We start from the raw sequence: 14,427 nt of genomic DNA, 5'->3' as shown, positions 1-14,427 counted from the left end.
CCCTCCAGTCCGAAGGCAAACGCTCTATCCACTGAGCCAAACCAGTTAAAGCTTTACCCATTTTTTTTTTAAACTGGATTGTTTTCCTTTTATTAAGTTGTATGAATTACTTATATATTTTGGAAATTAACCCCTTATTAGATTCATCATTGGAAAATGTTCTCCCATATAGTGGGCTCCCTTTTCATTTTGTTGATGGTTTCTTTTGCTGTGCAGAAGCTTTTTATTTTGCTACTAGAGGCCTGGTGCATGAAAATTCATGTACTGGAAGGGGTCCCTCAGGCAGGCCTGCCCTCTCTCACAGTCCAGGAGCCCCCAAGGTTGGGAGGCGACCCGGCGATCAGGGGAAGGCGACACCCCATCACACCTCTGCTGCTGCCACTGCTGGCAGCGCAAGCCTCGGCCAGCCCTGGGCAGCTGGGCAGCCACTATCCTAGGCTTGCCTGTGCCTTGGATTGGCCCTGGGAGGCTGGGGGTTGAGGAGAGTGGGAGACTCCTGAGGCAGGCATGTGAAGTGGCTGGGAACGCCTGCCACCTTAGCGGGATTGAGAGGATTGTGGGTGCCACCATCTTTGAAGGTGGGGCAGTCAATTAGCTTATTCCCCCCTTATTGGCTGTGGGGGCCGCCATCTTTGCAATGGCGTGAGGGTCATATAGCATATTCCCTCTTTATTAGATAAGATACTCTCATTTGTTTATTTTTCCCTTTGTTTTCCTTGGTATGTGTAAAAATACTGCTACAGGAGATTTCTGAGATTTTGCTGCCTATGGTTTCTTCTAGGGTTTTTATAGTTTAGACTTACATTTAAATCTTATCCATTTTGAGTTTATTCTTGTGTGTGATGTAAGTTGGTGGTCTAGTTTCATTTTTTTTTTCAGGTACTTATCCAGTTTTCAATGCTATTTATTGAAGAGACTGTCTATATTCCTTTGAATGCATTTGCCTCCTTTGTCAAATATTAATTGAATGTAATGTCTTGGACCAATATAAGAAAACTTGGGCAGTGGAGGGAAAAGGGGAAACAAGAGGACATCTGTAATATTCTCAATAATAAAGATTTTTAAAATAAAGATACTTTTACAACATAAAAAAAAAATGTAAGTTAGTACTAGGTAATTCCTTGACAAAAAATATTGACATAAATAAAGAAGTTGAAAACTGAAATATAATTCCCAATGGTGTTTTGAACGTTTGATTAAAAGAACATTATCTAATTAAAGTTATGGTGCATGTAAATATTCATTTAATCTAGGTTGCTTCTTTTTATTTAATGTACCTAGTTGTGTTCATAGTACTTTTTTTTTTTTTTTTTTTTTTTGTAACCACAGTAATTAGCTATAGCAATAACTTATGCAGCTTTCTCATCATTCTTAAAGAAAATATAATGAGCTTTGGACCTAATAGTATGATATAAATTTATGCAACAGCCAGGACCGGTTTGGCTCAGTGGATAGAGCGTCGGCCTGCGGACTGAAAGGTCCCGGGTTCGATTCCTGTCAAGGGCATGTACCTTGGTTGCAGGCACATCCCCAGTAGGGGGTGTGCAAGAGGCAACTAATCGATGATTCTCTCTCATCGATGTTTCTAACTCTCTATCCCTCTCTCTTCCTCTCTGTGAAAAATCAATAAAATATATATTTTTTTAAAAATTTATGCAACAAAGGAATATGAAAATATTTTGAAGAACAATCTAAAACTCTGAGCTGCTATATATTACCTCTTAGTGTCTGAAATTCTCAGTTTAAAAAAGTCAGATATATTTTCTTAAGGATGATTTTATTTTTTTAAATTTCTTTTAGGTAAAAGTGCAGTTTTAAAGTGTCTACTGGATATTCACAAAATTTTTCAGGAAAGTGACCCAGCTTACATTCTAAACGATCTCTATATCTCAGACTACTGTGTATGGATTCAGAAAGCCAAGTAAGTTTGAATTACATATGACTTTTGTATGTTCCCATTTCTGGAATACCCCAAGGAAGAAAATTAAATAACCTGGGAGATAAATTTTAATGAAAGAGAAGCCTCATTTACCAAACATTTTAAGAAGTGGATCAACACGGGTAGCTTGGTGAATTTGCTTAGGGAAGAAATGCAGATGTTGAAAAGCTAATTTACTTAAAAAAAATAAAAAATAAAAATGGCACTGCTTAGAAAATAAATGTTTAAAAAAAGACAGTTATAAATACACATTTGGTGCATTGTGCTTACAGTTCTTTTTAAAGCATTATATTTTGTCTTTTTCTTTAAATTAACATTGTTTAGAAAAGGAAAGTGAGGTTAAAGTGTTGGCAGCAGCATTAGTTACGGTAATTGTATTCTCGGAAAACTGCAGGGGAACCAGGAGAAAGTCCTGCCAGTGTCCTCTCCAGGTGCATGGAGTCCCACTGGTGTCTGCTTTGGTGGGTGGTCCATGCAGGGTCTGAGATGGGTCTGTAGGGTTGGGGCCTTGTCCTTGGCGGGCACTTGGGGTCCGGGGTGGTGCACTTGGGTGGGTTTGGACCTGGGCCAGGGGAGGTCTTCCTCAGCCTTCTCCCCAGTCTCCTGTGCGGGATTGGACTGCCCCTCACACAGTCACACCCATTTGTGTCTGTACACTTACCCTTTCACTCATTCTGGTCCTTTAGTGTTGTGTTGTGTTTTTTAAAAAGCTAATTTTTTCCTAGTTAGGAAAGAAGTGTATGCCCACGGAAGAAAACACTGTGCTGTTTTTTTTTGTTTGTTTGTTTGTTTGTTTGTTTGTTTTAATACATTTTATTGATTTTTTACAGAGAATAAGGGATAGAGATAGTTAGAAACATCAATCAGCTGCCTTCTGCACACCCCCACCAGGTATATGCCCGCAATCAAGTACATGCCTTTGACTGGAATCAAATCTGGGACCTTTCAGTACACAGGCTGACGCTCTATCCACTGAGCCAAACCGGTTTTGGCTGTGCTAAATGGTTTTTAATGCCTGGTGTATTTTGAAAGGACAAGAGATCATATAGGGTATTATTTGGTTTTTGCTACATGGAAAGTTTTTGTTTTGTTTTTTTTTGCTTTTTTTTCCCCTCTAAACAAAATTAAAATCTAAAATTTCAGCTGTCTTCAGTACACATCTGAGCTTGCGAAAGTTGTAGATCACTGTATTTTTCATTCCAGTATAGTTTTTTAAGGTAGTTATTGGGGTGGGGGTGGGGAGAAAAAAGTCTTTGCAATACTGAAGCTTTTTACATTGAATTTGGTTAATTCTCATGTTCCGTGTGTTTTCACTGCTTTTTAGCACACTCTCCCTCCAACAGTGAAATCTTGTTTTGTGACCATTTCACTAATGTGGGAACTTTGCAGACGGAAACCATTTCATCACCAGAGAGTTTTCTCTCCTGGTCAGCCCTGATCAGCTTCCTCAGTTGTAAACAACAATAAGCTGTTTCAGCACCGAAATCTTAAGCTTTTAGAAAACATGGGGCCTGTCTGCTCTCTGCTGCTTCCCCTGTGCACGTGCTTTAGTCGAGGAGAGGGCTGTGCCCTGAGCAAGCACGGTCTCCTCCATTCAGCTTGCTCTTATTTCTGGTTTACCTGCCAATGCCATGGGAGTAGTCGTGAATCACATTCGGAGGTAAAACATTGGTATTGAATATGAAAATGGAATTACTTACTTTTTCAACCACTAGTCATTGAGCCCTGCAGTGTGTCAGGCACTGAGTGACAAAGGTGATGGGGCTACTCTGGTGAGTAAGAGCTGATCTTGTGGGGGCTTGACAGTCACTGCAGTGGGGAAGTGTGGGTGCTGTGGGAGCACCATGGAAGCCACTCCCACTCTTAATATAGGAAACAGCCTCCAGAGGAAGAGTTGAAGCTGAGAACTTAGAGATCAGTAAGAGATGGTCAGATGCAGGTGGGAAGTCAAGTGAAGAATATTTCAGACAATAAGAACAGAAGAATATGCCCTTTTTAAAGAGCTTAAAAGCTCTAGCCAGTTTGGCTCAATAAATAGAACATTGGTCCGGGGACTGAAGGGTCTTAGGTTCAATTTTCAATTCTGGTCAACAGCATGTACTTTGGTTGCAGGCTCAATCCCTGGCCCTGGAGAGAGAGAGACGGGGGAGTTTGGGAGGTGGGGGTGGGGGTGGGGGTGGGGTAGGAACTCAGAAGCTTAGGATGGATGGATCATAGTACAGGAATGGGAGGAAAGAAATGAGGCCAGAATTTCATGTGAGTACTCTGTCCTGGGAGGGTATGAAGCAGCTGAAGAGTTTAAATTGCAGAGTATTTGTATGAGTCACATAATGAGATTAGGCCGCATTGGTATGGGCAGAGATCAGACTCAAGACTGGAAGGCTCGTTAGGAGACTGGTGATCCAGGCAATGGGCAGTTGTGATCTGAGGGAGGGTAGTGATAGTAGGAAAGGAGCCTAGTGGTCGGATTTGAGAGAGTGATGAGACAGGACTTGGTAATTGATTGGATGTAGGTGTGGGGGAAGTGAGAAGGACTCAAAGGTGAGATCCAGACATTTACTTGGCCAGTTAACGGGCTGTTGGAGGTGCATTTGCTAAAATTAAATAATATTGGAGACAGGTTGGAAGAGTAGTGAGAGGGAGGGAAGATGTGGAGATCAGGGTTAGAAATGTCAATTTGAGATCTCTAACGAATATTTATAAAGAAATAGGAACATTTGGATCATAGCTGGAAAAGATATATGGATGAGAGTTTGGACAAAGAAGGCATATGAATTAATAGAAAAACATGAGAAATGGTATCTGGCTGCATAGTTACACATTGAACATCATAATAACCTGGGTGTGCAGCATCCCTGGCTGAGGAAGTGGCATCATCAGAGGGGACGGCGAGTGGAAGGGAGGACACGGCGCCCAGACTTCCCGTGGCCGTGACTGTGGTGCTGGAGGCGGGCGGCGTCTCTGCACTTGGGTCAGTTTTCTCCCCCTGTGTTGTCCTGTATTGTGAGGTGGGAGAGTCCATGGTTAGCCTGGGTCACAGGCCAGCTAGGCAAGCCTTACCCCTGAATTCCATGTGCTGGGTGCTGTCCGTATTCTTGCCTTGGAAGTCAGTTGGCCACATGGGAGAAACTCACTCAGATTTTTTAGTAAAAATTAGGAGCTTATTAGGAGTCTGCAGGTCATCTTAAGTCAGGCCCCGGAAGCTCACATGAAGCGTGACAGTGCTTACCCTGTAATGTGGTCTCTCATGTGCCGCTTTCTGCAGAGTCTGCTGCTTGTGTCTCTGAGGCCTGGACACTGGCATTCCACAGCCCTCAGTTGACATGTCCTAGATTCAGGAGAGATGGACTCTACTCCCCTGTCCTTCATGCAGTGTCTTTTCCTGGCCCTGCTGCAGTGGTCTCAGTGAGCTTGAGGTTGGGGGGTCCCCAAAGTGGTATATACATGGCCCCGGGCCCACTTTGTCACTAGTGAGTGGCATTTCTCAGAGAAGGGTGCAGGTAGAGCATGCAGACACCCTAAGGAGTGTGTCTGGGCACTGTTTGGACCAGAGCTGAGGGTTTTTGTAAGACCTGGCACCGAGGTGACTCGGCTCTGCTATGTCAGGTGGCCAGGTGCCATCATTCTCTCCAGGTGGTTGTACTGTCCAATGGGAAACCCTCTGAGGAATGGTAAAATGTCAGGTTACATTGGCTGCTAATGCTTAGCATACAGAAATTTCAAGAAACAATTGTACATAATTTCAAGCAAGTTAAGCCTCCTGTGATTGAAGTCATTCTTGGTAAAATGCTTGTTCTGACATGTTGGGCTACTCTTTATTTTTACTGTTTTAATTTAATCCACAAATTCATTCTGGATGGAAGGGGGTTTATCACTGTAAGAAAAAGTTAGCACATGCCAATACCCACTCACGTGATCCCTTCCGTGTGGTTCCATGTACAAGTACTTCATGCTTTACCGACCCCCGGGAGCCCAGCACGCCTGTTGGGACTGCAGCTCTTCATTAGACTTTTCTCTCAAGAAAGTGCCCGCAACTCTAAGGGCTATGAGGGTTCCCTTAGATTTCAGATGGAAATAACCCTTTGTGAAGATAGGAGTGCTGCCTGGAACTGCATATAAAGAAACTAGCCAAAGTTTATATATCTGAATGTTAAAGTTTGTGTTCTTTTTTTATTGGTCTTTTTGTTAGTTTTTTTTTTTTTTTAATTTGTAATTTCAATCCTACTTTTTCTTAAACTTTGTATTTTAGAATAGTTTTAGATTTTTAAAAAAATCTGAAGATGGTAGAGTTCCCAGATACCCCCACACCCAGTCTCCCTTATTCTCAACATCTTATTTGTATGGTATGTTTGTCACATTCATTATTGCTAATACATTATTGATTGAAGGTCATAGTTTCTTTAGGTTGTCCTAGTTCTTACCTAATGTTCTTTCCTAATCCATGATATCATGTTTAGTGCTGCTTTTACTAAGAACTGAAACTCAAATGCCTCAAATGCACATTTTTTATTACCCAGGAATGTGAATGCTATTGGGAGGTAGTGAAATAATATGGGATATTAAGATACCTGAAAGGCTTATTAATACACTAGAGGCCCGGTGCACAAAATTTGTGCACGGGGGCGGTGGGGAGGGGGGTTGTTCTTCAGCCCAGCTTGCACCCTCTCCAATCTGGGATCCCTCTTACAATCCAGGACTGCTGGCTCCCAACTGCTTGCCTGCCTGCCTTCCTAATTTCCCCTAATCACTTCTGCCTGCCAGCCTGATCACTCCCTAACCACTCCCATGCCAGCCTGATTGATGTCTAACTGCTTCTCTGTTAGCCTGTTTGCCCCCAACTTCCCTCCTCTGCTGGCCTGGTTCCACCTAACTGCCCTCCTCTGCAGGGTTGATCACCTCCAACTGCCCTCCCTTGTAGGCCTGGTCCCTCTCAACTGCCCTCCCTTGCAGGCCTGGTCCCTCCCTCCCCTGCTGGCCATCTTGTGGTGGCCATCTTGTGTCCACATGGGGGCAGGATCTTTGACCACATAGGGACAGATATCTTGATCTTGTGTGTTGGAATGATGGTCAATCTGCATATTACTCTTTTATTAGGTAGGATAGAGGCCTGGTGCGTGGGTGGAGGCCAGCTGGTTTTCCCTGAAGGGTATCCTGGATCAGGGTGGAGGTTTCCCTTGGGGTGTGAGGTGTCCTGGGCGAGGGGCCTGTGGTGGTTTTTAGGCCAGCCACAACCCCTGGTGACCCAAGCAGGAGGCCCTGGTATCTGGAATTTATTTACCTTCTACAATTAAAACTTTGTAGCCTGGAGCCGAGCCAAGCCTCCTGCTCACTCCATGGCTGCAGCCATTTCTGTTTGGATTTGTTTACCTTCTATAATTGAAACTTTGTATCCTTGAGTGGAGGTCTGGACCTGCCAGAGTGTGTGGAAAGCTTGGCTTTCTCTGTTGCTGTGGAAACCCAAGCCTCCCTTCTGGTAGCCATCTTGGTTTGGTTTACTTGCATACTCGCTCTGATTGGCTGGTAGGTGTAGTGAAGTGGTTAATTTGCATATTACTCTTTTATTAGGTAGGATACATCCTAATCATTGTGAATCCAAACTTTGGTGAAAAAATAGGTTTGGTTAGTTTGAGAATTTTTAGAAATTTGGAAACATAATTTATGTTTACTTCTGTATGTACTTTGGGCATCATAATTACATTTATATTAATAAATATAGGCCCAATACACGAAATTCATGCAAGGGGCTCGGCCCCTGCTGCCACAGTTTTGTCCAGAAGGATGTCCACTCTAACTAGCATATTATGCTTTTATCATAGACCAGTGGCCCGGTGCAAGGAATTTGTGCACGTTAAAAGGAAATTAATTCGAGGAAATACTTTAATATTGCTATTTGCCCTTTATCTATAATAGAAGTGTCAGAGATGAAAGAAAATAAGTAAAATGTATATGAAAATCTTCTTCCTGTCCGAGTCTGGGGCACGCCGCAGGACCCAGAGTCAAGTCTTCGTCCACCCGCAGCACCTCAAAATCCCATGAGACCCAGACCCAGCCAGCCTCATCCCCATTGGAATGAGGCCCCACTGCCATCAAGTCCTGCCCGGTCGGGTGTGCAACCTCAGGGCCTCTGTCAAGCCCCTCAGGGTGGGGGATGCAGCCTGATGTCCACTGGTCGAGTGCCGGGGTGGGGAACACGCACGGCCTGAGGTCCCCTGGCCCAGTGCTGGGCGGGGCTGGGAGTGCCTTGAGGTCCCCTGTCAAGCCCCACCTGGCGGGGAGCACAGACTCAGGTCCTCCATCAAGACCTGACGGGTGGGGGGCGCAGCCATGGGCCCTGCCAAGCCCCGCTGAGCGAGGGGTGCAGCCTCAGGTCCCCTGGCCAGGTGCTGGACAAGGGGCACAGCTTCAGGTTCCCCGGTGCTGGGGGGGGGTGAGCATAGCCTCAGGTCCGCCAGCCCAGTGCCAGGTGAGAACCCACCTTGAGGTTCCCTGTCAAGTTCCACTGGATGGGGGGCACGGCCTCAGGTCCCCCATCGGGAGGGGGAGGGGGCCACACCTTGAAGTCCACCATCAGGCCCTGCCTGGAGGGTTGGGGGGGCACAGCCTGAGGTCCCCTGTCAAGCTGCAGCCTAAGCTATCATTACCCAGCAAAGCTATCATTCAGAATTGAAGGTCAAATAAAGAGCATCACAGACAAGAAAAAGTTAATGGAGTTCATCAACACCAAACCAGAATTACATGAAATGCTGAAGGGTATTCTTTAAGGAGAGGAAGAAGAAGAAAAAAGTAAAGGTAAAAATTATGAACAACAAAAAGACATAATATGCATACCTACCAACAAGCAAACCTAAAAATCAAGTGAATAAAAAATCTGAAGAACAAAATGGACTAGTGAATATAATACAATCAGGGACATAGAAAGGGATTGGACTAACAATTCTCAGGGGGTGAGGGAAGAGATTGGACAAGAATCTTACATCTATGGATGAAGACAGTGGCGGGGGGTAAAGACATGGGGTGGAGTTAGGGATCAGGTGGAGGGGAGCTATGGGGGAAGAGGAGGGAAAGAGGAACACCTGTAATAATTTGAACAATAAAGATTAAAAAAAAAAAAAAAGACAAATTGTGTGCCGAGCAAAAGGCTGGCTCCCTGCTTCAGAGCCATGCTGCTGGCCTGGGAGACCACTGACTCATGTATGCCAGCCTTTGTCCTCACAGCACATGTTTCCTGAGCACAAACCATTTGGCCTTAGTCTTCATTTTGGGATTCCTAGTGTTTAATTTAAATACTAAAGAAAAGCCGAAACCAGTTTGGCTCAGTGGTAGAGTGTCTATCTGCAGACTGAAAGGTCCCAGGTTCAATTCTGGTCAAGGGCATGTACATTGGTTGTGGGCACATCCCTGGTAGGGGGTGTGCAAGAGGCAGCTGGTCTCTCATCGATGTTTCTAGCTCTCTATCCCTCTCTCCTCCTCTCTGAAAAAATCAATAAAATATCTTTAAAAATAAATAAATAAATACTAAAGAAAAGCCAACTATCATTTTAAGAAAAAAAGAAATTTGAAATGGATGATCATGTCCATGGTTAGGAGTGACATAGGTTTAATATCAAGATGTATGATTCCTTGAGGAATGATTTTTGTGATTTCACTGTTAATTAGTGATCCGAGGAAAAGGAATTCAAAGAAATTTAGACTGTGGCCAAAACCTGTTTGGCTCAGTGAATAGAGCGTCGGCCTGCGGACTGAAGGGTCCCGGGTTCAATTCCGGTCAGGGGCATGTACATTGGTTGCGGGCACATCCCCAATAGGGGGTGTGCAAGAGGCAGCTGGTCGATGTTTCTCTCTCATCGATGTTTCTAGCTCTCTATTCCTCTCCCTTCCTTTCTGTAAAAAATCAGTAAAATATATTTTATTAATAAATAGCCGAAACCAGTTTGGCTCAGTGGTAGAGCGTCGGTCTGCGGACTGAAAGGTCCCAGGTTCGATTCCGGTCAGGGGCATGTACGTTGGTTGCGGGCACATCCCCAGTAGGGGGCATGCAGGAGGCAGCTAGTCGATGTTTCTCTCTTCATTGACGTTCTAGCTCTCTATCTCTCTCCCTTCCTCTTTGTAAAAAATCAATAAAATATATTTTAAAACACACACACACACACACACACAAAAACTAAGCTTTCAAAACTCAAGAAGTTGTGAAACTAGCGTTCTGAACACAGCAGTACTACTCATTGGTATTACTATAATTATGATTTCAGATGGAAATTGAAAATCTAAAATTTTCATATGGCAAATAATAGGCTTGCCTAACCTGTTTGTCAGAAAAAGTTAGATAAGGCTCGGTTTGTGTGAGAGCAGTTTTGCTTTTGTTTTTTAAACAAAAGCCACAAAGATCCTCTCATCATCTGTGTTGGACAGTACAACATTTCCGTTGGTCAGACTTGGAAAACATTGTCTGCCAGCGTAGATGGGCATGAGAGGTGATGCTGGGTATCTCCTTCGTTTCACACCTTTTGGTTCCTCTCCTTCTAAGTTGTAACTGCTTCAGGCTTGAATATTTGTTTTCCATCCATCCAATCATTCAACAAATAGTCGTGAGTTCCTATGGTGTGCAACACTCTGTGCGAAGGTTCTTAGACTGATGGCTAACAACAGCCAGACATGCCCTGTCCTCATGGAACTTGTGATCTGATGGGAGAGATTAATCAAATACACAGAGAGTGAAATTAAAATCTTTGAAGGTACTGCAAACGAAAGATTCATGCTGCTATAACAGCATGTGCTGGCTGACCTAGTGAGGGGATGGGGTTGGGGAGGGTGTCAGGGCTGCTCTGGAAGCTGCTGGCTCTGAGGACTGAAGTACATGTGGACTTAACGTGGGAGAGCTGGGGGTCAGGACTGTGGGCAGGCCCACCATGTGCAGAGCTCTGGCAGGAGGGATTGGAAAGAAGGCCAGGGTGACGAGGCATGAGGAAAAGGGGTTGAAGAGAGGTCAAGATTTGGCTGGTGATTTAGGCTATGGTGCCTTCTAAGAACCATGAGTTTTGGACTTTTCTTAAAGAGCAATGGGAAGCCAGTGGAGAGTGTTAAGCATAAGATGGGCGAACAGCCCCGGTGTTGTCGTGTGCAAACTTATGAGCCAGTTAGAAAGGTTCTCTTGCTCATGATGGTGAGTAGCCTGCCCAGGGGACTACAATGGATTTGAAGAGAAAGGAGGGAGCAATATGGAGCATGAGGCCTGGTTTGTGGCTGGATGAATGAAGAGACTCATTTGGGAAAAATGGTTCTTGGGCTCTTGGCTTTTGTAAAAGAAATTCTTCTGTCTACATAATTTATCTCTTTTGGATCGTTTTTACTTTAGCTCATAATTCTGGGTTAGTTTTCTTTCTGTTCCTCTGTTATTGCTTTCTTTATTATTTAAATGAAATATTGGGCTCAGTTATCTATTGAAGATTGCCTTTTTTGTATGTTTATTGAGTTCCGTTATTTCATTATAAAATACAGAATATATAAAATAGATGTACAGTTCAAGGAATATTAATAAACTGGACATGCATGTACCTACAACCAATCTTAAGAAAAACAACATTGCCAGTTTCCTAGAGCAGTCCTAATTGTGCCTGCCCCTTCCCTGCCCCATAGCAACAACTCTGAGTTTTGTGTTAATCATTACTTTGCTTTTCCTTATCGTTTTGCCATCTACCCTGTTTCCCTGAAAATAAGACAGTGTCTTTTGCTCCCAAAGATGCACTAGGTCTTATTTTCAGGGGATGTCTTATTTTTCCATGAAGAAGAATATGGTACACATTTATTGTTAAATGAAAATAAAGGAAATTTATTACCTGTATACGGTACGGTAGTACGGTAGTTGTCAACACAAACCAGACAAACTGGTTGGGAGGGCCAGGCCTGCATGGGAGGGCAGTTGTGGAGGACCAGGCCTGCATGGGAGGGCAGTTGTGGGGGACCAGGCCAGCAGGGAAGGCTGTTGGGGGGACCAGGCCTGCAGGGGAGGGCAGTTGTGGGGGGACCAGGCCTGCAGGGGAGGGCAGTTGTGGGGGGACCAGGCCTGCAGGGGAGGGCAGTTGTGAGGGACCAGGCCTGCAGGGGAGGGCAGTTGGGGAGGACCAGGCCTGCAGGGGAGGGCAGTTGTGGAGGACCAGGCCTGCATGGGAGGGCAGTTGTGGGGGACCAGGCCAGCAGGGAAGGCTGTTGGGGGGACCAGGCCTGCAGGGGAGGGCAGTTGGGGAGGACCAGGCCTGCAGGGGAGGGCAGTTGGGGAGGACCAGGCCTGCAGGGGAGGGCAGTTGTGGAGGACCAGGCCTGCATGGGAGGGCAGTTGTGGGGGATCAGGCCAGCAGGAAAGGCTGTTGGGGGGACCAGGCCTGCAGGGGAGGGCAGTTGTGGGGGGACCAGGCCTGCAGGGGAGGGCAGTTGTGGGGGGACCAGGCCTGCAGGGGAGGGCAGTTGTGGGGGGACCAGGCCTGCAGGGGAGGGCAGTTGTGGGGGACCAGGCCTGCAGGGGAGGGCAGTTAGGGGGGACCAGGCCTTCAGGGGAGGGCAGTTGTGTGTGATTAGGCAAGCAGGGAGGGCAGTTAGGTATGACTGGGCTGGTAGAGGAGGGCAGTTGGGGGGGACTGGGCCAGCAGGGGAGGGCAGTGGCTCCCCCTGGAGCACAAAATGCCCGGCCTGTGTGTGTGGCACGTGTTAATTTCCAGAACGGTTCTGCTGGTCAGGGCCGTGAAAGCCGTGGCCAGGTGCGCCTTCGTGGAGCTGTGCCTCTTCCTCTTACACCAGCGAGTGGAGGCCCTTCCCACAGCTGGGCAGGTGAGCAAATGCTTGGATCTCCTCCAGTTTGTTAAGTGAAAATATCTCAGTGTGACTTCAGTTTGTATTTCGCTCATTTGGCTGAAGTTAGATACCTTTTTATATATTCCTTCTGGTCCGCTTGTATCTCTCATCCGCGCTCCGGGTGGAGCTGGGCGCCAGGCTGTGCTGTGCTGAGCGGCGGCTGTTTCTGTTTCACATCAGCCTCGGCTTCAGGGATGGCGGCGCTGGTGTTTGCCTACAGGCACTGTTGTTCTCTGTAGGTGAAGTTAGCCATCTTTGCTTTTCTTTTGTGGCTTCTGGGTTTTGAGTTCTGGCTAGAAGCCCCTTCCTCATCCTGGGAGCATAAAGGAAAGCTCCTGGCCTCGGGTCATGCGTGACCGCTCCAGTCAGTGGCTGCGGAGCGTGTCCGGGGTGTCATGTGAAGGGAGCATCCCGCTGAAAGCACTGCCTCTCTGTCCACAGGCCGGATAGTGAACACCTTCCTCTTCTTTCTTAACTGGTTCCCATTGCCTTCCTTTCTTCTTACAGGTCCGCCAGGCTGGCAGCCCTGGCAGAAGCCTTGAAGGAAGCGCCCCTGACCAAAGCGCAGCTGGGCCTGGAAGTGAATGAGCTGGAGGCGGCCGCCCTTCTGGTCCGCGAGGAAGAGGCCGCCCGCCCCGCCTCGCCGGCCCCCAGCTCCGAGGCCTCCGACGGCTCCGAGGCCTCCGATGGCAGTGCCTCTTCAGCCCGGACCACAGACCCAGACTCCGAGCCAGAGGGGCTGGCAGGCAAGGGAGCCGCTGGAGGAGGGTCCTTACAAGGCCCGGTTCTGGACAAAAGCAGCGCCCTGCGTGCTGATGGCCACGGGCTGTGCGGCCGCTCTCCCATCCCCGGAGCTGCTGTCCGCCAGGGGGCGCTGCCAGCCTTCGCGCCGGCCCCAGGGAGAGCGGGGCCTCTGATCCAGGAGCTGGGAGAACAGCTGGAGGCCGTGGTTCGACTCTCGGAGCCCCAAGGCTCCCCTGGGCCCCGCAGGGCACAGGCCAGCAGCGCCCTTCCAGGACGGGTGGGGAGGGCTTCACTGGCGGACGGGCACACGTCAGGCTTGGGTTAGCTACTGACTGAGGATTCTTTTCGCTTTTATAATACTTGTACTCTTCCTCATTGTATACAGCATGTCTCCAATGAGCATCCTTCCTGCTCCTTGAAAGTTCTGGAGTACTTTTACCAAAGCATAATTAACATCCGAAGAGGAAAGCAATGGTTCTGCGAGAACCCCGAGGGTGGGGAGCCCATTGATATTCTAATAGCTTTACCCAGACCCACTGGGCACGCAGGAAGCTGCACACGCTTCACATGTATGATGCCATCCATGTTGATGACACACACCACACCAGTCCTCTTTGCGATCAAGAGACTGTACTTACATCATCTCCCAGTGTCTTCCTGGCGCCCTCCCCACTGCCTCCCAATAAAGCTGTGGTGAATGTTTCTGTGCAAGCCTTTGTGTGGGCATGTGCTTCTCCTGGGAGCGGAATGACGGAGCGGTCAGGGTCAGTGTGTGTTTAACAAAGTAAACAACTGCTAAACTGCTTTTCTAAGTGGCTGTTCCATCTTACGTTCCCCCAGCTGTGTATGAGAGTTATAGTTCTTCCACATTCTTGTCATTACTTGGTATGGTCAGCTTTTTA

General features: G+C 46.8%; 1 protein-coding gene across 2 annotated transcripts in view; it reads left to right on the top strand.

Moving 5' to 3' along the window:
* The window catches only part of SHQ1 (SHQ1, H/ACA ribonucleoprotein assembly factor), an 85,271-nt gene extending 71,035 nt beyond the window's left edge, over positions 1–14,236 (top strand). For both annotated transcript variants that reach the window (XM_045578263.1, XM_036428843.2), the window contains 2 exons: positions 1,801–1,921; positions 13,289–14,236. In XM_045578263.1, the coding sequence (XP_045434219.1) occupies positions 1,801–1,921; positions 13,289–13,850 (683 nt within the window). In that variant the 3' untranslated portion in view covers positions 13,851–14,236. The remainder of the gene's footprint in view (positions 1–1,800; positions 1,922–13,288) is intronic.
* Positions 14,237–14,427: the final 191 nt, after the last annotated feature.

The sequence above is a fragment of the Pipistrellus kuhlii genome, unplaced genomic scaffold (assembly GCF_014108245.1).
Source record: "Pipistrellus kuhlii isolate mPipKuh1 unplaced genomic scaffold, mPipKuh1.p scaffold_m20_p_93, whole genome shotgun sequence".
NCBI classification, from domain to species: domain Eukaryota; kingdom Metazoa; phylum Chordata; class Mammalia; order Chiroptera; family Vespertilionidae; genus Pipistrellus; species Pipistrellus kuhlii.
This window is presented reverse-complemented; position numbering and strand designations above follow the sequence as displayed.